Source organism: Budorcas taxicolor, chromosome 13 (genome assembly GCF_023091745.1).
Source record: "Budorcas taxicolor isolate Tak-1 chromosome 13, Takin1.1, whole genome shotgun sequence".
Classification (NCBI taxonomy): Eukaryota; Metazoa; Chordata; class Mammalia; order Artiodactyla; family Bovidae; genus Budorcas; species Budorcas taxicolor.
In genome coordinates, this window is record NC_068922.1 from 23,464,984 (window position 1) to 23,487,236 (window position 22,253).

General features: G+C 42.9%; 1 protein-coding gene across 1 annotated transcript in view; it reads right to left on the bottom strand.

Moving 5' to 3' along the window:
• Positions 1 to 22,253, bottom strand: part of PIP4K2A (phosphatidylinositol-5-phosphate 4-kinase type 2 alpha) — a 182,072-nt gene that overhangs the window by 65,492 nt on the left and 94,327 nt on the right. The window contains exons 2-3 of the mRNA XM_052650478.1: positions 7,156 to 7,253; positions 5,359 to 5,455 (exon numbers count right to left, since the gene is read on the bottom strand). Of these exons, the coding sequence (XP_052506438.1) occupies positions 5,359 to 5,455; positions 7,156 to 7,253 (195 nt within the window). The remainder of the gene's footprint in view (positions 1 to 5,358; positions 5,456 to 7,155; positions 7,254 to 22,253) is intronic.

Here is a 22,253-nt window from a genome sequence, read left to right on the forward strand (position 1 = left end):
CGGCTCCTGTCCTTTGATCCCGGGCTTTCCCTTCTCCCCATCCTGTGAAGCTGCTCTCAGCTCAACCCTGTCTGTGCCAAGTGCCCTCGTTCAGGCCTCTTAACTCGTTGGGGTATTTCATAGCTTCCTAATTTCTCTACCTCCCTTTGATGCATTCTACACGTAACCACCTCGATTTGCTTTTAGAAAATCAAGATGTCATCATATTACTCCCCTGTGCAAAATCCACAGTGCTGGGGCTTCCCTGGTGGTCCACTGGTTAAGAATCTGCCGGCAATGAAAGGGACATGGGCTCGGTGCCTGATTGGGGAACTAAGATCTCACGTGTCACAGAGCAACTAAGTTCTCATGCACTGCAACTGCTGAACCCCAGCTCCGAAACAAGAGAAGCCGCTGCAATGAGAAGCCCTCGCATCACAACTGGAGAGAGTAGCCCCCACTCACCGCAACTAGAGAAAAGCCTGGGTGCAGCGACGAAGACCCACCACGGACAAAAAAATATAAGTAAATCTTCAAAAAGAAAAATCCTCAGGGCTGCTCTTGGGCTGGAGAATCCAGTGGAGCTCTTTTTCCCAGTTCCCAGTTTGAGTTCCCTTTTTCCTCTCCACTAGCCCACCACCATCTGGCTCTGGCCTCCGCATTCTGGTGCAGAGGCTCGTTTCTCCCAGGAATTTCCCCTCAGCCCTTCCTCCCTTTCTTCCTCAAATGTTTCTTAACTGTCCAGAGCCAGGCTGGTGCTCACCCCTGTACCTGCAAACCTGGTAGACAAGCTACACTCAGCTTCCACCTTCAGACAGTTTCAGTTATTGGGAAAACTACAAACACCATGATAGACTTCAGAGATAATGGTAGAATTTTTTCCCCAAGTTTAGTACATATTAAAGGTCTTTGACACTTGAACTGGAAACAAGAACATCAAAAGTTTAATAAAATGTTAGCTTTTAAAATTAGAATCCTCTGTTACCAATACAAAGAGGAAAACACATCAAATGCGAATAATAAGAGATTCTAATTCAGGAGACTCAGCAGAGGAAAAGCAAGCCTGGTATTATCCTTCACAAAGAGCCAGAGGGCTGGGTTTCTATTATGTGGTGTATTTAACATTAACTGCACCATTGCTCGGAGAAGGCAATGGCACCCCACTCCAGTACTCTTGACTGGAAAATCCCATGGATGGAGGAGCCTGGTAGGCTGCAGTCCACGGGGTCACGAAGAGTTGGACACAACTGAGTGACTTCACTTTCACTTTTCACTTTCGTGCATGGGAGAAGGAAATGGCAACCCACTCCAGTGTTCCTGCCTGGAGAATCCCAGGGATGGGGGAGCCTGGTGGGCCGCCGTCTATGGGGTCGCACAGAGTCCGATATGACTGAAGCGACTTAGCAGCAGCAGCACCATTGCAACCCTGCCTAACTTTTTGGTTTCCACTGGGCAATCCTCTTCTGCAGCTCAGAAATTTTAACTGAAGTCTCCAGCTGACTTGCTAGGCTTGTCATTGACAGGCTCCGGTACTCCGAGACTGCAAAGAGGGATGATGATCTTCTTTCTTGAAGAACATTAACAATCAAGACATCTAGGTTTCTGTAAATCTCACCAGCATCCATTACAGAATCTGTCATGTAATGTTTTTTTCAAAAGGAACTTGTTCATCCTTTCTCTTCCTCTGCATTCCCTATGTCTATCACAGAGCTCGACACACAGTAGGTGCAAATAAACACACTGAGTTGATAATTGTGCATGAAAACACCCACCTATGGGGACTAGAGCTTAAAGTGGCAGAGATCAAAGAAACAAAAACTATAGCAACAGTAATGGTGGAGGCTTCCGGGAGAACATTCATCTTGAAAGACATCTTAAAAGAATGATCATGGAGAGACATTGTCCCAACAATGATCAGAAGAATATATATCAACTCTGAGCATATCACAAACCAAAGCAATTTTAACAAGCACTAACAAGTTGGAGAAAGTTCTGAATCTGGAAGCCCTGGGCATACATACACGCACGCGCGCAGGTTTACATATGTATGTTAAGTGATACTCTTGTTAATAATGAGTGTTCTAGAACAGTTGCTTGACTTTAACAGCAGGAAGGAACTGTATTTTAAAAGACATTCAAGGAATCAAAACCAAAGGAAAGACAACAAATGTTTATGGAGACAGCAGGGAAGCTTCTCAGTTTTAGAAGCTGGCGGAGGCGGTCAGTTGTTTAATCACTATGTTCTACTTTGATCAGATGGATCGATACTGACCTGTTTTCAGGTGCAGCAAAACGGCATTTACAACCGCAAGGCAGGTGGTGAACACTTATGCGTTTGATTTAACATGAAGGTTTGAATGTGAGCTGGATGGTGGGCTCCCTTACTACACATAGATTTAAGTCCTCTGTCCAAAAAGCAAGCACTTCAGAAAAATAAACACAGCAAGGCAACGGGAACACGGAGGGGCCTGGGCCCCTCGAGCAATCCAGAGTCTCCAAAAGACAACGAGACTTTGGATCATTGACCCCACTTTCCAAATCAGACTGGGAAAAGAGAGTTCAATTTGGTACTAGGTGACAATTGATAACTGTTACCTGTTCTGGCCACAACGAATGAAGTGTCTCAGGAGAAGTGACTCCACAACAGAGGAGCTGACACGACCTCCCCTCCAGTCCGGACCCCAGGCGGTGCTGCCGCCCCCGCCCCCGCCCCCGCCCCCGCCCCGCCCCCAAACACACACGTGCATGAGGCACCGCCACCCCACGCCGTGCACGCAGCACCTCTGCGTGCCAGGCTAGGTGTATGCAGGCGCCCGGAGGCACCAACCCAGAGCCAGAGTTGGCACAAGTTCCTCCACTTTTCCAAACCGAATAGGCAATACAGTGGGTTGAGCCTCACATATAAGATCTTGTCTTCAGTTAGGGGCCCTGCCCCAGCTGAAAGTATTTTAAGAGGTACAGACATTGAGAAACGAGCCCAGAAACGGGGAGGGAAGCCTGAACCCTCGGCCCTCCCTACCTGCTGATTCCGAAACCGCAGAGTCCACCAACCGCAATTCGACCCGCAGTAGGTGGAATCCGTGGATGCGGAGGAACTGCACATATCTGGTTTACGGAAATTACTTTAAACACCCGCTTAAAAAAAAATACAGTTGCCAAAGAGAAAGCAGCAATCTAAATGCCAAAAGCACCAAACATGGCTGAGGAAAGGAGTGGTGTTCAAATGATTAATTACACTCACACTGGTTTTCCCTTGTACTGATCTCTCAGGCTAAGAGCTTAACAGACTTGCCAATTAGTTACATGTGAATCACCCTCCAGTTGCCTAATCTGCCTTCAAAGTTTGTACTCAGCTATTTGCCCTTACTTAAATGTCAACTTACACGGTTTTGTTTTTAGGGAGAAGAGAGAGGGAAACCAGCCTCCTGTCCTAATATTTCAGCAACTATGGATCTAATGGGTCCCTTTTAGATTTCATTTAACAGAGCTGGTTCTCAGAAGAAATATGACTTCATTGTGGTAATGAGTTAAGGAATCTAACAAGATCCTGTTGCATTGGCCCTGAAAGTCAGTTTCTGTGAAATGCCAGTGTAGCTATTTTATTAAAAAAAAATTTTTTTTTAAGGGGGAAAGGTGAACAAAGGAAGAAACACACTTGAATGCAGCATCAGAGAGAGGAGATTTTCTTAGGAAGTCAGTTATCAGTTGTTATTCTTTTTAAAGTACACAGTTTATTTTCACATGGCCTCTTGAAATGTAGTTAACAGTTCTTAAATAATGGAGACTTATTCCTTTTTATTTTATATGAAATATATTCTATATACATATATATATTTTCTAATATATTGCTATTCCAAAATTTGTCCTTTAAAGGTGACTTGCTTTTGCAGCAGTAAATGTCAAGTCCACGTGTGACTGAAGTTCTTGCTCTCTTACACACGAAGCCCACACATGAATGCTGGCTCCACCTCAGTTTTTAAAAGCAAACCTCGTGACCACATCCTCCCTGCAGGCTTCCCCTCCACCCTCTCTGGGGCGCACTGGAGCCTCTGCTCAGAACCTGGGCCTCTAGGGAACCTGGGCCTGGTCCACAGAGTAGGGAATGTCACCCGCAGCCTGGCCAGAGGGGTGTGTGTGTGTGTGTGTGTGTGCGTGTGTGTGTGCGTGCATATGTGCGTGCGCGTGCGTGTGCTAAGTCACTTCAGTTGTGTCCAAATCTGTGCAACTCTATCGACTCTAGCCCACCAGGCTCCTCTGTCCATGGCAAGAATACTGGAGTGGGTTGTCACATCCTCCTCCAGGGGACCTTCCCAGCCTAGGGATCCTTTTTCAAAACATGGTGGCTTGAAGGCTTCTCAGGCATGAATGAGCCTAAGAGAAATTCTTGAAAACTTTCAACAGTGGGACAGGACGGGAAGGCCATAGATGTATAGCAAAGTCTATTAAACTAAGCTTGATTTGCCTTGGGGACCTATTCTTTAAGAGAAAGTACAGGATAAGCTGTGTCAATATTCACCTTGCAAGGTCACCCAGGGAATAGGATGCATGATGCAGGATAAGTTAGAATTTCTGGTTTGGGGCAAATGAGAGAAAGTGTTTACTAGATTTAAAATAAATCGGTACAGGAATTCTCAGCAGTCCAGTCCTTAGGACTGCACACTTTGACTGCCAAGGGTGGGGTTCCATCCCTGGTCAAGGAACTAGGATCCCACAAGCCACATGGTGTGGCCAAAAAGTAGAAATTAATTAATTGATTACATTTAACAAGTCAGTATTCACACAATAAAATGACTGGACTGTCATAAAAGACCAGGAAGCAGCCCTGGTATCTCCTGACTTAGATTTCTGCTCTTAAAAAAAAATCCTTGGCCTTTAAGAAATCTGGCCGGCTCTCTGAAAATCAGGTAACTGACGCCAGGTGCACCTTCAGGAGAAATGGCCGTGCGTCAGCAGGTCCAAGAGCCCACAACTCGATTTTAGAAGTCAAAATTGACAACCGTGCAAACATGGGGAAGAAGGCAACAGGGCACAGCTTCACGTGGTAGGGCACAAAAGCAGGAGCTCGCAAGCACAGAAGGGTCCCGCAGGCTGGCGGGCTCCAGCTGGTGACAGCGGTGCTGCTGTCACTCAACCTTTCTGCACCGCAGGGCCCTACGGGGGCCTCGGAAAAAAATGGAATGAAATTACAGTGAGATCATACTGATAACGGGCCCTAACCGAAAGAACCTCTTATTTCAGAAAGCACACTTAAAAATTCTTCTAGAAAATGAAAGTTACTATTATCTAATTACTTGACATGAAAAAAACATGAATTCTATTTTACGGAGCAAAAGGCATGAGTGAAACCCATTTGAGATAAATGTTATGAAAGCAGCTCACCTGGAAATCCTGATCGTCGATTCCAAACCTCTCCCGCAGGTTACGGAAAACCATAGGGCAGTATTCCTTAAACTTGAAGTGGCTCGGCATGTTTTCTCTGAAACAGTCAGATTGTGGAATAAAGTTCAGATGGACAAACAGTGAATCTGCCACCATCCTGCTCACCTGCAGCCAATGACGTGCTTGGAGCGCCCCACCCACAGAAGGCACAGATGGACTTTGAGCGAACTCACTTGAACACGCTTGTGTAAGAGAACTGAGGTCTATAGCTGCTGCAACACACAGTAAGATGCGGGGGCAGAAGGGACAGACGTTCAGGGGGACAGTAAAAGAGAAGCGAAAGGCTTGGAGAGTGAGGGAAGGGCAGCAGACACAGTACAAACCATGCTCCCCACATCCTAACAGGGTGGAGTGAAGTGGAAGTCCCTCGGTCTTGTCCGGCTCTTTGCGACCCCATGCACTCACTATACAGTCCATGGAATTCTCCAGGCCAGAATACTGAAGTGGGTGGCCTTTCCCTTCACCAGGGGATCTTCCCAATCCAGGGACTGAACCCATGTCTCCCACGTTGCAGGCAGATTCTTTATCAGCTGAGCCACAAGGGAAGCCCTCTAATGGGTTACCTTCTGACTAAAGCTTACAAAACAAGACCTCTCACTCCTGGCTCGACCTGTTTCATCTTTTATGTAAATATCGAATTCTAAATTCACATGGAAAGATTCCCCTCAAAAGGTCAACCTTTAAAGAGCATTATGAGAATAATTAACACAGCAGCTTCACGTTAGAACATGGCCCTATTAAGAAATTTCACAGTTGATCCTCACGTGAGAGAGATTTCTCTGGGGTTCATCCCACTCATTCAGAATTGCTTCCTCCTTTTTGTTCACACATGCACACATACACACACCCCTCTATCGTGGTACTCTGTACATACATACGACAGGAAATGATAGTAATTTGTACATGTGTTCATTTTCAATCACTTGCCTGACTGTGAACACCCTGAGGGCAGAGTAGTCTTCAAAAAAAAAAAAAAAAATTTATTTTAAGATTTTTTTTTTTTTGATGTGGACCATTTTTAAAGTCTTTAAAAAAAAGTTACCGAATTTTGTTACAATATTGCTTCTTTTTATAGGTTTTGATTTTTTGGCCTTGAGGCATGTAGGACTGTCAGCTCCCTGACCAGGGATCGAACTTGTGCCCCTTGCATTGGAAGGCAAAGTCCCATCCATGGGCCACCAGGGAAGTCCCAGGGCAGGATATTTCTTATCCATCCCTGTATGTCCGGCTCTCAGTGTAGTGCCACAGGAGGTGCTCCCTAATGATGTCTAAAATGACATTCAAAAGAGGGAGAAATAGTCTCGATGCCCAACATGGCTTCCAGTTACATTTTATAAAAATGCACCTTAATTCCTTATTGTTCTAGGAAGCAGTCATTTCTGTTCATGAAGGAATCATCAGCAGAGTTTTGTGTAAGGTCTATAGCTGAGGTCTATACCTGCTAAAAAAAAATTCCAAGCAATTTACAGCTTCAAACATTTAAATTGTAATGAGAATATCACTTTTAACATGTAAGATATTCATAGAGAACAATATGCCATATGGCAAAAAGATATTACCCAAGAGGGCCTGCTGTTGCTTCTCTGAAAATGACAGATGGTTATGTTTATCACAGGATTAACTTCATCAGCAAAACTTTACTCCCACCCATTGAAAAATAATGTGATTATAGAAATTCACAAAAACCATACTCCTGGCAGCCACATCAGTTCTACAAAAGGTCGTGCTTGTACTTACTTGTTAAAAAGGTGATTGTCCACCTTTATCTTTGAATAGGCTTTGAAGTCATCTGGCATCAACATAACAGGGATCTGAACATGGCTCAGTTCATTGATCTAGGAAAACAAAATAAACGGCACAGGTTGTTAGCATCTAGGTGGGAAGCACTTATCTTGAACACTTCATTTACCAAGGAAACCTGGTGGATGCTCGCCCCTCCCAGACCACTTTCCTCCCTGTTCCCATCCTGCAGCTGCTTCCCTCGCTCTCTCCTATGCCACCCACCACCATGGTCTCCCACCTCACACCCAGCTCCGGCTTCCCCTGCTCATCCCTGCCTGGCACCGGCCTCCAGGATGGCAGGGGCAAGAGAGGGGTTCTGGGGGTGAACCCTCACAGCCAGCTGTCCTGGCTCCTCTCTATCCATCTTCCCACGTCCTCTCCAAGCCTCAACCCAGAGCTCCTTTGATCACATGTCCAGGGCAACTTCCCTCTGTAAATACTACCTGAGAAAGAGGGCCTTTTAATTTCTGATATAAATATTTGTGAAGGGACTTCTTTTGTTGGTTGTCCAGTGGCTAAGACTTCCGGTTCCCAATGCAGGGGACCTGGGTTGATCCCTGGTCAGGGAACTAGAACCCACCTGCCGCAACGAACATCGAAGACCCTGGGTGCCACAACAAAGACCCAGCACAGCCACATAAAGAAAGAATTTGTTGAATTAGTGGATATGACTATTTCTTTATACTTTGGAGGTACTTAAAAGGTACACTGTCATCCATGCAGTCTTTACCTTTCTTATGGGACCTAATTTAAAAATAAATATTAGGGTTAGGGTAAATTCCTGGTAAATTCTCTTCTGAATTTACCAGAAGAGGAAACTTCAGGAAGAAAAGAAAAGAAACATATGGCCATGGGGTTAGATGACAGGGAAGTGGGTTGGACAGGGGTCAAGACAAAGGCACACCTTTATGTGGTTACAGAGAATAAGAGGTTAATCATCTTGGTTTACATTCCCATGAATGGCTAGGACAGCTTTTGACACCTGACTGAAAAAGCTGAACCTTCTCTTGGTTAATTATTTCTGTATTTAGCTCCCAAGTGAGAACTCCCTGGTTACTAGTAATAAAAATCATGTTAAAGGTTTATGGGTTCAGTCGTTAAGTTTGCAACCCCACGGACTGCAGGCTTCCCTGTCCTTCACTATCTCTTGGAGTTTGCTCGAATACATGTCCATTGAGTTGGTGATGCTATCTAACTATCTCCTTCTCTGCCACCCTCTTCTCATTGCCTTCAATCTTTCCCAGCATTAGGCCCTTTTCCAATGAGTTAACTCTTTGCATCAGGTGGCCAAAGTATTGGAGTTTCAGCATCAGTCCTCCCAATGAATATTCAGAGTTGATGTTCTTTAGGATTGACAGGCTTGATCTCCTCGCAATCCAAGGGACTCTTAAGGGTCTTCTCCAGCACCACAGTTCGAAAGTATCAATTCTTCGGCGCTTGGTCTTCTTTATGGTCCAGCTCTTGAATCTGTACATAACTACTAGAAAAACCATAGCTTTGACTCTATGGACCTTTGTCAGCAAAGTGATATCTTTGCAAAGTAAATGGAAGATGCATGGCAGGGGTTCTTAGTTTCAAAAACAAAAAGCAAAATGAGTTTCTTGACACATCAGAGTTGTTAATCCATTGCTGGGTTCATAGAAAGTACAGGAAATTGTTAAGACTCGCTCCTTCCCCTAAAGTGAGTTTAATCCATAGGGCATGTGGAGACCATTAAGTAAGCCTGAAAGGAGGGGCTTCCGTGAAGATAAATGCCAATTTCACAGTTTGGGTCGAAGGATAGCTGGGGAGCTCAGCCCAAGACTGCAGCACTATACTAGAACTCTTGAAGGAAGCAAAAGTGGTCCCAACGGCCAGGGGAAATAAGTGCAAACGGTGCGTGGAAGAAAGCACTCCTAACACAGTCCTTCAGGATTCCCACAGATGAAGTGCAATCAAACTTGGGGGCACAAAGAAATGAGAGTTAACAGAAAACTGATATTATGTTCAAGACTTCAGCTAGTAGAACAATCAGATACAGAATGGAAAATTAAGACTATGTATAAAATGTGTGAAGAAGGGACTTCCCTGGTGGTCCAGTGGATAAGAGTCCGAGCTTCCAGTTCTGGGGGCATGGGTTCAATCCCTGGACAGGGAACTAAGATCCTACATGCTGTGTGTCTCAGTCAAAAATTTTAAAATAAATAAAGAATAGTGGTTATAGTGCTCATGTTCTGTTCAGGAGGAGAGGTGAGAGATTAACTGCAGATGTTAAGTATTATGCCATAAGTTTAAGGGCAAACATTAAAAGAATAACAAACACAGAGTGTAACTTCCAAACAGAAAAACAGTAAGAGAAAACTCAGTTAAAAAAAAGGAAACACAAGCAGGGAGAAAGAAATTTTTGCACAGCAAAAGTGGGACAAATAGAAAGTTACTGATAGAAATAAATCTGGATATATACATAATCACAATAGGCATAAATAAACTAGCAGTTAAAACTAAACGTTGTCAAAATGAATTAAAAACTATAAGTGATGTGCATGAGACAACTTAAAACATAAGCTGTCAAATACATCACAACTTAAGGAATAGAAAAAATATATTACATAGTACTAAAAATTGCTGGAAAGCTAGCCTAGTTTTATTAATATCAAATAAATGGATAAGACAAAAGCATTACTGAGGACAAGGAAGGTCTAGACACAGTGATAAAAGGCTCAATTAGCCAGGAAGGCAAGATTCCAACGGTATAAGGACCTAATTAATCTGAGAGTACAGAGCAAAAATTGTTAGAACCTCAGGGAAAATGGGCAATCCGTTATTAAAGAGGCACATTTGCATACGCTTTTATTGATATAGTTCAGACAGACACAAAATGAAGAAAGTTAGGGGTTTAAACAACATATTGAATATCATTCACTTGGTATTTGTGGCACACCTATTATTGCCAAGTATTATTCTTCCAGACACTTGGGATACATGGTAGAACAAAACAGATTAAGATGCCTGCCCTCTGTTTTAGTGGGAAGAGTCAGAAGATAAAACAATAAACTTAGTAAACTACCATGTTAGAAACAAATGATCTACTAGGTTAAAAGGCTATAGAAAAAGGAGAAAGAGTAGGACAGGAAAACTAGGGAATGCTCATCAGCACAGGGTGAGGGTCACTGAACTATTTAAAATAGCGTGGATTCCAGTAGGCCAAGGTTTGGAGAAGATGAGATTTAACATGCCAGTGCAAAGGCCCTGGGGTGGGGACATGCCTGGAATGCTTGGGAAAAGGAGGCCACTGTGGCTGGAACAGATTAATGAGGGGAGAGACAGTAAGAGATGAGGTTACAGGTAAGGGGAAATGGTTTCCAAAGGGCCTTGCATGTCACTAGAAAGACTCTGGCTTTTACTCTAAGAGATATGGGAGCCCTTGTAGCTCCTGGGTGATAAAGCAATGAAATCATTTAATTCAGGGTTTAAAAAGCTCATGGGGGTGGGGCAGGGGCACAAGCATGGAAATAGGGAGACCAGTTACAAGGAAGTGTAGTGATAGCCTGATTTCTGTTCTTGCCATTCTTGTTGTTTTGGCATGGCACGCAGGATCTTAGTTCTCTGACCAGGAATGGAACCCAGGCCCCCACCAGTGGAAGCCCAGAGTCTTAACCACTGGACCACCAGAGAATTCCTGTAATAGCCTGTTTTGGCCATGATGACAACAGTGTAGTTAGAGATGGGGAATCAGATCGTGGGTATTTACTGAAAGTAGAGACGATGTGATTTTCTGCAGTTCTGGGTGGGGGACTGTCAGAAAGGTACTTGGTCTAAACAGTCAGAAGATGGAGCTGCCATCAGCCAAGATGGGGAGACTTCTCACTGTGTTCCTTTTTATGCCTTTTTAAAAAGATTCATTTTATTTACTTTTGGTTGAATTGAGTCTTTGTTGCTGCACTTGGACTCTCTAGTTTTGGCAAGCGGGGGGGCTACTCTTCATTGTGGGGTTCCGGTTTCTCTCTGCGGTGGCTTCTCTTGTTGTGGGGCATGGGCTGTAGGTGCCTAGGTTTCAGCAGTTACAGCAAGTAGGCTCAGTAGTTGTGGCTCGAGGGCTCTAGAGTGCAAAGGCTCAGAAGTTGTGGCTCACAGGTTTCGTTGCTCCTCAGCACGTGGAATCTTCCTGGACCAGTGATCAAACCCATGTCCCCCGCCTTGGCAGGCAGATTCTTATCCACTGTACCACCAGGGAAGTCCTCTTTTCATGTTTTTTGATTTTTGAATCATGTTGAAGAATTGCTTGTTCTAAAAATTAAATACTTTAATACTTAAAAAAAAACCAACCCTATGACAAAAACGTACATGCCAGCTATCAGCAATAGTTATAAAATATATATTATATCCACGTAATACTTAACGTGTCTTCCCTGGTGGCTCAGTGGTAAAGAATTGGCCTGCCAATGCAAGGGACATCGATTTGATCCCTGAGTCAGGAAGATTCCCTGCAGAAGGAAAAGACAACCCACTCCAGTATTTTTGCCTGGGAAATCTCATGGATAGAATTATATTATGTTGAGCCTTGCATGAATTTTTGGATTGGATACCACCACCCTCATTTCTGGATCCATGCTGACTTTCCAGTGGTATTTGTTTGTTTGGTTTTTTTTTTAACATAACCATTAAGATTCCAGTTTCCCAAAGATTATCATTGTACTAGAGGAAGTAGCATGAAGTTGAAATTGTGAACTCCCTCAAATTAGTAGTTTGCATGGTGTCTCGCAGATGCTGAGATCATCATGGTTCCCTTGAAATTTTAAAATATCCCAGGGCACTCCTGGGGAACTTGCTGCAACGCCCTGGGCACTTTGGCGCATTTTGGGGACCACATGTATAAACAGCAGCAGATGCTTAAAACAGCAAATGATAAAATATAATTAGAGAATATTTATATTCCAAGATAATCAAAATAATCCCCTAAATGCATTGTACTGGATTACAACCTATAACCACTTTATATTCACCCCAAACAACCTTAATCATTAGCCCATATAAACTGATGATCTCTATAACCTCTTCAAGTAAATCGTTGTCTTGGGATAATGCTGTATCAACTGTATTTGTGCAAAGCCAAATTAAAATCTGTTGCTATGAAATTATGGTAATAACTTTATCAAGCATCAGCTTTAGCCCATTCTAGACTATACTATTAAAATCTCCTTTGTGTTATGGCCTATAAAAACTTATGAAACTTCCACTTAATCAAGACACTAGACTAACTTAAAATCATATAATCTCTCCCATTCAGTTTACTCAAGTATCTTACAATATTAAATAATTCTCAGAGTATATTTGTGAAAAATTAACATCTATACATCTTGATGCTAGCACTGGACTGTCAAAGTTCAGAGGGAAAAAAAAGAATCAGAACTGAAAACCAAGTCTTGTGACAAGCACAGTTAGAACAAAGCTGGATAGCAATTAAATCCATTTCTCAATATCTTGTGGAAATAGAAGAGAATAAATAAAAGCAGAGGAAATTTATAGGGTGGCAAGGAAAAGTGAAGGAGCAACCAACTTCATATTGCTTTCACCAAACTAAATAGAAGTTGGAGAGAACATAATGATTCCTATCACATCTCGGCTTCTAGCAATTTCTGAGAAAGCAAAACCCAGTCTAGAAGTGGGAACATAGAAATCCATCCCTCCCTCCCTCGTGCTGCTGACATCTGTGTTGGTAACAGTATCTCTTTGGAAAGCCAGCGGGAAGAGAGACACTTTGGGGATCCTTTTTGCTCTATCTGGTTCCTGCTCAGAAAAATGTTTTGTGGTAAAAGCATGACAACCTTCCAGCCCCAATGGAATGTGTAATCTGTGAATTTCCCTCACTGATATGTATTCCACATCCATCCTTTTCATGTGAGCATCCACTCTGCTGGCTGCCATGCAGAGACCTTTGTTCATTCTCACACTGTGTCTAGAGAGGTCCACACATTAATGGAAGAAGTGCCCAATGTCAAGTTCCAACAGTGGTAGGTGTTGGGAGGAAGGAGGTCATCAGACCATGAGCAAGCAGGACAGAGGCAGGACCAGGGCGGGGGTGGAGGTGAAGGAGGGGCCAGCCTGGAGCGGGAGGGGGCAGGGGGAGGGGGTTTCCAGGAAGTAGGGTTGAGGGTGCAAGGCCCTGAGGATGAAGGCATGAAGCGGAGTAGGACGAGGATTGGAGTGTGGCCGCGGGAGATGTCAGGGGGCCTCGGGTGGGGGGATTGGTGGAGGACAGCAAAGGAAGCCAGGCCCGGGACACTGAGGAGGGGAGGTGGGAGAAGGCCGACCTGGGCCGGGCTAGTTTCTCAGAAGCCTGGAAGGAGAGAGACGGTGAGGATGGAGAGAGGGGCTGAGTCCAAAGAAGGGATGTTCCTTCCTGGGGAGGCTGGGGTCACTGGGCTCCAAGCCTGCCTGAAGGAAATGGGCTTTGGTGGAGGCAGCCCCTCCAAACAGCCAACAGGTACATACAAAGTATATCTAAGCAACAATGTCAAAATAGTAATTTTGACTCACTAATTCTGCTATTGGAATCAACAGATTTTTGATAGCACTTCCACATTGATTTTACTTTCCCCCCACAACCACACCTCTTTTATAAAACAAAGAGAAGGCCAATAAACCAGCGACTCTCAATTCCTTTCCTCAATCCCTCTCCCGCTTTTCCTACATTCACTGACTTTCTACCGATCTGTGGCCAACAGTGTTTTACAATAAAGAAGGCCATCCCATTGTTTTGCTAAAAAAAAAAAAAAAGGGAGAAGAGGGAAAGGGGGCCGTAAAGAAGTGGTGGAAGCTGACCAGAGCGGAGAGGGGTTCCCGTCCACTGGCTCCTTTTTTCTCTGAGAAGGAGGAGCCCTGAGGCTCTGCTGAGGGGGGAGGCATGTGGCGGCTTAGAGGGAACACAGAGAAACTGGAAAAAGTGATTGCAGACATTGGAGAACAAGTCTGAAGGGAGAAACGCGGCTGGGCTTTGGGCACAGTGATAGTCAGTGCACAGGGCGCCAGGGGAACCCAAGGAGTGACATTCCCCAGAGCTGGGCTGCAGGGAGCTGGTGCTGATTAGGGAGGACCGGGCTTCTTCGGGTATGAGGTTTTTGCTAGCTGGAATGAGCAGTGAAGTTAATTCTAGGATAATCACTCGGAAATGGAAAGTCAGTACAAAACCCTCCTCCCTGACCACAGAGAGCCTCCCGCTGCAGCTGATGGAGCCACGAGCACACAGAGTGAAGGATGAAGCTGGAGTCCAGACACTATGTGTCCCGGGAACTCGGGGCAGCGGGCTGGGGCAGATGCACAGAAGGGCTTCTGGGAAGCAGTGAAGCCCGGCGTGGCTCTTGAGGGATAGAAGGCATGACTAGTGTTTCATTTCAATACATTTCGACAAGCTCCATCTTCACAAACCAGGAGTTCCTCCCACGAAGGAGGAACACTTGGCCCTCATTATTAGAGGAAAAAAGAGACAAGAAATCAAAGCCGACTGCGCTTATAGCTTGGTTTATGGAGAATCATAAGATGATGAAATCTGGGACTTCCCTGGTGGTCAATTCTGAAAGAGATGGGAATACCAGACCACCTGACCTGCCTCTTGAGAAACCTGTATGCAGGTCAGGATGCAACAGTTAGAACTGGACATGGAACAACAGACTGGTTCCAAATAGAAAAAGGAGTACGTCAAGGCTATATATTGTCACCCTGCTTATTTAACTAATATGCAGACTACATCATGAGAAACGCTGGGCTGGAAGAAGCACAAGCTGGAATCAAGATTGCTGGGAGAAATATCAATAACCTCAGATATGCAGATGACACCACCCTTATGGCAGAAAGTGAAGAGGAGCTAAAAAGCCTCTTATGAAAGTGAAAGAGGAGAGTGAAAAAGTTGGCTTAAAGCTCAACATTCAGAAAATGAAGATCATGGCATCTGGTCCCATCACTTCATGGCAAATAGATGGGGCAACAGTGGAAACCGTGTCAGACTTTATTTTGGGGGGCTCCAAAATCACTGCAGATGGTGACTGCAGCCATGAAATTAAGAGACGCTTACTCCTTGGAAGGAAAGTTATGACCAACCTAGATAGTATATTCAAAAGCAGAGACATTACTTTGCCAACAAAGGTCCGTCTAGTCAAGGCTATGGTTTTTCCTGTGGTCATGTATGATGTGAGAGTTGGACTGTGAAGAAGGCTGAGCGCCGAAGAATTGATGCTTTTGAACTGTGGTGCTGCAAGAAGACTCTTGAGAGTCCCTTGGACTGCAAGGAGATCCAACCAGTCCATTCTAAAGGAGATCAGCCCTGGGATTTCTTTGGAAGTAATGATGCTAAAGCTGAAACTCCAGTACTTTGGCCACCTGATGCGAAGAGTTGACTCATTGGAAAAGACTCTGATGCTGGGAGGGATTGAGGGCAGGAGGAAAAAGGGACAACAGAGGATGAGATGGCTGGATGGCATCACTGACTCGATGAACGTGAGTCTGAGTGAACTCCAGGAGTTGGTGATGGACAGGGGAGGCCTGGCGTGGTGCGATTCACGGGGTCGCAAAGAGTCGGACACGACTGAGCGACTGAACTGAACTGGTGGTCTAGTGGCTAAGACTCTGAGTTCCCAATGTAGGGGCTCCCTGGTCAGGGAACTAGATCCCATGTGCCCCAACTAAGACTTGGTGCAGCCAAATAAATAAATATGAAAAAAATAATAAGATGATGAAATTAAGAGAGACCCTTAGTGGTCCTCCAGTCTAAGCCTCACTGTGCAGATGGCAGCATATCCTGATACAGACGGGCCTTCATCATCAAGGACGATTTGACACTGACTTGTATAATATTAGACAGCTACCAGCTACTCCATGGGCATTTTGTCCAGACTGCCTTTCCTTCACGATGCCTTCACATTTCTTTTGAGTTTCTCTTTCCCCCCAAATCCTCTCCCCATACCCCTCAGTCAGGTGAGTAGCTAGATTTAATGACTTGTAAACAAACACTTCACAAATCACAGGACCTACCGCTTAAAGGAAATTCTTAATTAGTAGACGATACTTTCCGATAGTGTGTCCACGAGCCCCCTCTTTTTTCTACAAGCACATTTTATTTTTTTATATATGGGACTCACCAGTCATTCATCAGTTTTACAAGACATATTCATTACAGCACTGCCTGATCATTGAAAGGCCTGGATAATTCTCTCCTGTAACCTATTACTGTGACATCACACAAACTAAACTATATTCTTGTCTCTGATTCACATGAACGAGCTGATGCAGATCATGACTATGAGCTATATCAACTCGAATAAGGTTGGGTTGATTCTATTTCTGCTGTATTCCACGTGCAGTGAGGGACTGTGATCTTGACTTTAGAACAATATTCTTGGGTTTCAAAATCTTCAGTTTGGCATTCTACCTGGTCTAACCATTCTATATAGCCTACCTGGAAACTGGCAGATAACGGTTTATCGTTATTAGCTTGCATCAGTATTTTAACAAAGCAGTTATACTTGTTTCTGCTTTATAGCTATTCCATAGATACTAGAAACACAAACACATAGTTTCATTTATATATGCTATATAGTATTTATTAAAGAAATAAAAAATATTTGGTTTAACCATTACTATTTTGGAGGAAAAAATAACACACCCCCATAGGAAGAGGCACACATCATGAAATCTAAATAGTTTTTAATTTATGGAGATAAAAGTACTTTTGAAGTTTACTTATTAAACTTTCATTAGGTTACTTAAATAATAAACTGAAGTTCTATTATTAAGGCCACATTTACGGTTCCTATGGGTAACAAATATTGAACAAACTCTCACAAAAAAGGTGTAATATCACTTTATTCTTGTGAAGTAGTTAATAATTGTCAAACCACTTAGGCAAATAGCTTTTCCCTTTCTGTTTGTAATGACAGTCACGTCCACGGTCCTATAATGCTTGTGATTGTAAAAGTTTATTGCAGATACCCTCACAGAGAAGCAGTAGGCTGGGTGCCCCAGGAAGGGTCTCTTGCTCATGTTTACACTGTGCCAGGCACGGTGTAGTAAACAGGCTGGTGTGGACCAGCCCAGACTTTCTGCTTAGCCATCAGGCATCAGCGTGGACGGTGCCGGGGCCCAGCATCAGACATTAAATAAAGCGGCTTTGTTGTGAACCTCAATAGACACAGGGGCAAAGCGGGGATGGGAGGGTGAGTAAAAGGATCAGTTCAAAGTGTCCAAATGTTCCTGATTGTATTACAGTTCTGCAGGGGGTGAAGGGGGGATTGTTGGGGGGCAGGTGGTGGTGTGGGGAGGAGTGTGTAGAGGGGAAAGATACCTTTGACATGGAGGGAGTAGATAAAAGAGGATTGGAGGAGCTGGTGAGTTCTAGGCTCCCCTTGACCTTGACTCCTGTTGATATTTGGCATTAACCTTGCTGCTCACACTTCGTGGACATCTGACAAGCATCACATTCAGCACTCCAGACACAGTAGCTCAATCAGTCTTCAACCAAATGGAGTAAGTGCTGTTAGTATTGTCTCCATTTTCCAGATAAGAAATTGAGGCTTAGTGAGATTAGGTAAACTAGTCCTGCCTAAACCCTCTTCAGTCAGGCAACTCACATGAGTTACCTCAAATATGCAAGTCAGAGAGCGAGGCTGGCAGACCCTAAGATCCTTTGGAGATTCTGACGGCCTCTGAGCAAGCGACAAAGCTGTCCACCCGCAATTCAAGTCTGCACTGTGTTAAAAGCTTCTAAAGGAGTCTTTTCCTTTTTTTCCTCTAAGGAGTAATTACACAGATGTTTAGAATAAATGATTAAATGCATGTTTAATTGAATATGCACCACAATCTACAATTAACCTCAGCTGTAATTTTAATAAGTGCAATCTAAATTTGGAAAGACCTATATTTCTGAGTTTACTTCTCTGACATTCCTTATCATTTCAAAAAAAAGGGAAATACTGTAAATCAAGTATAGTTCAATTAAAAAAAAAAAAAGGAAAAGAAATATTCCTCAACGTTCCATAACCTTAATGAATCCTAAAGAGTATCCTTAAAGGATACAAAATCAATTTCTCAAGCAATTATGTATCAAAGCAAATGGTTGAGTTTTCCCTTATGAAAAAATATGATTAACACATGGTACAGTAAAAGTCATGTGACTTTCCCTTTTGTAACACACCATATGACCCAACTCAGAAAAGGTATCTTGATCACTCTCTTCAGCAAAACATTCAAATTTCTATCCCACTCAAGTTACCTCTGACACTGTAAAGTATGTTTTCTTATTTGTTTTGTGGATTAAATCTGCTGATTGCAATGGGTGTTATTCCTGCAGATGTAACACTGAATTCGTACTGGCAAGAAAACCAAGTTGCAGGTAAGCTGCAAAAATGAGAATAATAAACAATTACTGGACAAGAAATAAATAAGTGAGACCCAGCTGGTAATGGTTCTAAAGTAAAGGTATACAGACATGTTCCCACACAGCGATTCCACACTGAGACATTTAAAACATCAACTTCACTAACTCATAAAGCTTTTTTTTCTTTTGAGTCAAGAATATGTTTACAAATTGTGAGGCATTATTAATGGCACTTCATTAATTTAGATGTATTTCACTCTAAATACTGTCTGTGTCCCCAGATGAATACAGAATTCTATTGGTTTTCATTCAGGCAAGCTTAAACAAAAAGGACTGAAAAAACACAGATGAGGAAATCTCACACAGGTAGTACAGACATTGAGATATTTAATCTGATTATAATAGACAATTTACCACAAATTAGGCCATATTAAGATGAAAGAGGTGCCCAGAACATGAAGCCACAGGGCATGGTGCTGGGTATGGAGGTATGCGTGCTGGTGGGCAGAACACATCACAGACTGGGGCAAGTTGGACGTGACAGGAGTGGGAATTATCTTAAAAGGCCTATTTATTCCTCCTCAAAATCTCAAGACACAGATTGAAGAGGGCTTAGTTTATCTCCCAAACATTTCCTACCACTTAAATATGAGTGCGTATTTTAAAACACAATTCAACTATAATAACAATCAAGTCAATAGGCTGAACAATGAGAACAGGCCAGATAAGCACACAGAATTCAAGATCAGTAAAGACCCAAGGGGTAAAAGAACTGCAGTGCGTGACTTGACACGAATGTAATTCTGGATACTATTTTAACTTTAATTGATTTCTTAGGGAAACCAAACAATAATTATGTCATACCAGATCCCCTAGACTTAACAAGTTTTGCGATTGCTTCAGCTTCTACAAAAGGATCCTGACTTTACAACTTTAAAAAGGGATACAAATTCACCATTAATGATAAAAAAAAAACCAAAAAAGCCTCTTTCCCCCCCTCCTCTCATATCAGTGTCTGAAAATAGATTCTTTCCACTTACTGGACTCATCCTTTAAAACAAATTCCTTTGTGACTCTCTGGTTGATAAGCATAGGATTCCTCCCAACCAATAATTTACTCTGCACATTTCTGCCCTAGAGTTCATTGGCTTTAGAAAGTGAATGAGTCAAAAACTAAAATTACTACCACCGTGAGATAAGAGTTAAGGGTGTTCCAGGATGGACTGGGACAAATCACAGCTGGACAGTCTAGTGCAGGGGCCGTTTAAATGTGAACTGGAACGTTCCCTGGTTCTCCCCCAAAGGTGTACAAAATGGCCTCAGGCACATTTCTAAGAAAATATTTTCCATAATGTGACCCAGAATAGGTCACGGAGATTGTACAAGTCTCTTCATGCTCTTGTCCAGACCTCACTGTTTCTGGAAAGGGTGGGGAGTGAGAGCTTGCAGGGAGCCAGGAAGCAAAGAGATATAATAACATTGAGGGTTAAAATAATAAACTTTAAGAAATTAGGTAGGGACTTCTCTGGTAGTCCAGTGGTTAGGACTTCACACTCTCTGCAGTGGGGGGAGAAGGGGGTGGGGTGGCATGGATTTGATCCCTGGTTGGGGAACTAAGATCCTGCATGCCTCTTGGTACGGCCAAAATAAATAAATAATAAATAAATAAAAATGAAAAACACCCAGTTAAAAAGTAAAATAAAGATTTTTTTTTTAAAGAAAGAAATTAGGTAGACTGCCTATAGTATACAGATTTGCCCAAATTAGGTGCAATACCTATAACCACCCCGTTCAAGTACCTTCTAAACAAGCTTTCTAAGAACTGTTTGTATTACATCAATTTATTTATAAAATGGGGACATTGCCCCAATTTATATACTTAAGTTCATATTTTATGATGGTGGTAGCAACCTAACGTTCTAATAACAAAGAATATGATAGAGGTACTATACCTTTTTTCTTACTGTCTCTACTAATTTTCTTAGCAAGTTTGTGGTCATGGGGGAAGATCACCTAAAAGTTGTATCTGATTTTTACTATCTGATATCTATTTTCTTATTCCATATATTAATATATATATATTAACAAATATTGGCTCTTATTTGGAAACAATTTTGTAATCTTGTAACAAATATAGGCTGAAATAATGCAGAATTTTCAAAGCTGATGTCTCGATGATTCTAGCACAAAGTCTGCTCTTGGAATGGTGTGGCTCTCACTACAACTTAGACTGTAAATTGAAGAGCAATTTGAAAGTTCTGAGGTTTCAAAGGGGCAGGCATGGCAAATTAGAACCAATTATAGAGGCAGGAAAAAACAGGCAGTTGAAATGTTTGCAAATTATATTTTTATCTGTCTTGAGGCAAGGGGTCAACTTTCAACACCTGCTCCATCATACTCATTTTCTAAGACCACATTTTAAAAGTCAGTATCTTTCTGTGTGCAGATAAGACAAAACAAGTATATTTTAATTAAACCCTTCTTTAGAAATGTGAGCTACCTTCAGATGCCTAGAAAATGAATGTTTTATTTTGATGAGCCAAATAAAAGTGTTCTGATAGCAAAACTGGATGGAGATGAGAATCTGAGCACAAAGATCTGCGGTTCCAGCATTGATACACTCAAAAGCCCAAGTTAATATCCTTAAGGGGATTTTTCTGTTGAACAAGGATCATTAAATCAATCTTTTGATTAATGGCTACTTGACTAAAATTAAAACATCATCAGGAGTACTTAAACTCTTGCTTAGAATCTTTAATTTGTAACACAGACATATACTCTACTGGAGACCATCTGTCAACCTGGTATCTTCAAGCTCAATCACACACTTCTGATGGGTGTTTCTCACTGGCTGGCCTCTGGCCAACTTCAACCAAAAGAATGAAGTTGCATTAAAATTTTACCTCCCAAAGAATCTGACAAGAAATGATTGAAATAAACCGAAGATTTATGGGTTGCTACAGAGGTAATACAGGCTTTAAAGAAAATTCAAGAAAAATTTGGTGATGAACACAACGTGAAAGTGGTCCATTTAGAAGGACACTGTTTGGAGTCAGGAGACAGCTGGAGCCCTGGTGCTTGGGCTGCTTCATCACAGCCTACCCTTGAGCGAATCACTCCAGCTCTCTTGATTTCGCTTTATAGTATATATACAAAGAAAAAGGGAATTGGAGAAGATAAAGAGATTACAAATGATTTATTGTTTAGCCTAGACTGTGATTTAGAAAGTGCCTGAAATAATTACCAATTTTCTTCAGACTGGAGAAAATTTAAATACAGATTTAGATTTCTGGCTCCTCTTTGCAAAATGGAAAGACCTGGCATTCTTCCTGGCCCCACTCACCGGTGCTGAGTAGCGGTGGAGATGTACCCTCTAGTTGGGAACAGGCCCCACCGTCCCCTGCAGTCTTGGGCCTGATGTCTTTGCTCATTCCCGTGTTTCAGACACCCCTGAGCTCCAGTGCCTGGCATACAGAAGACAGTCTCCCAAATAGAAATGAATCATGAAACAACTGTCGGAAGAGTTTCTCTTAATTCCTGTAAGAAACAGATGACCTCGTGAAGTGTGGTGTAAATACTGCTGTAGGAGGGCGGAGACAACACAGAAAGTGAAGCCACAGCTCCAGTGTTAATAATTAGGGGCCTGGCAGGGTCTTGGGCCCTCCCTGAAATCAACATAGAGACGTGGAAGGGATGCTAAACAGAGACG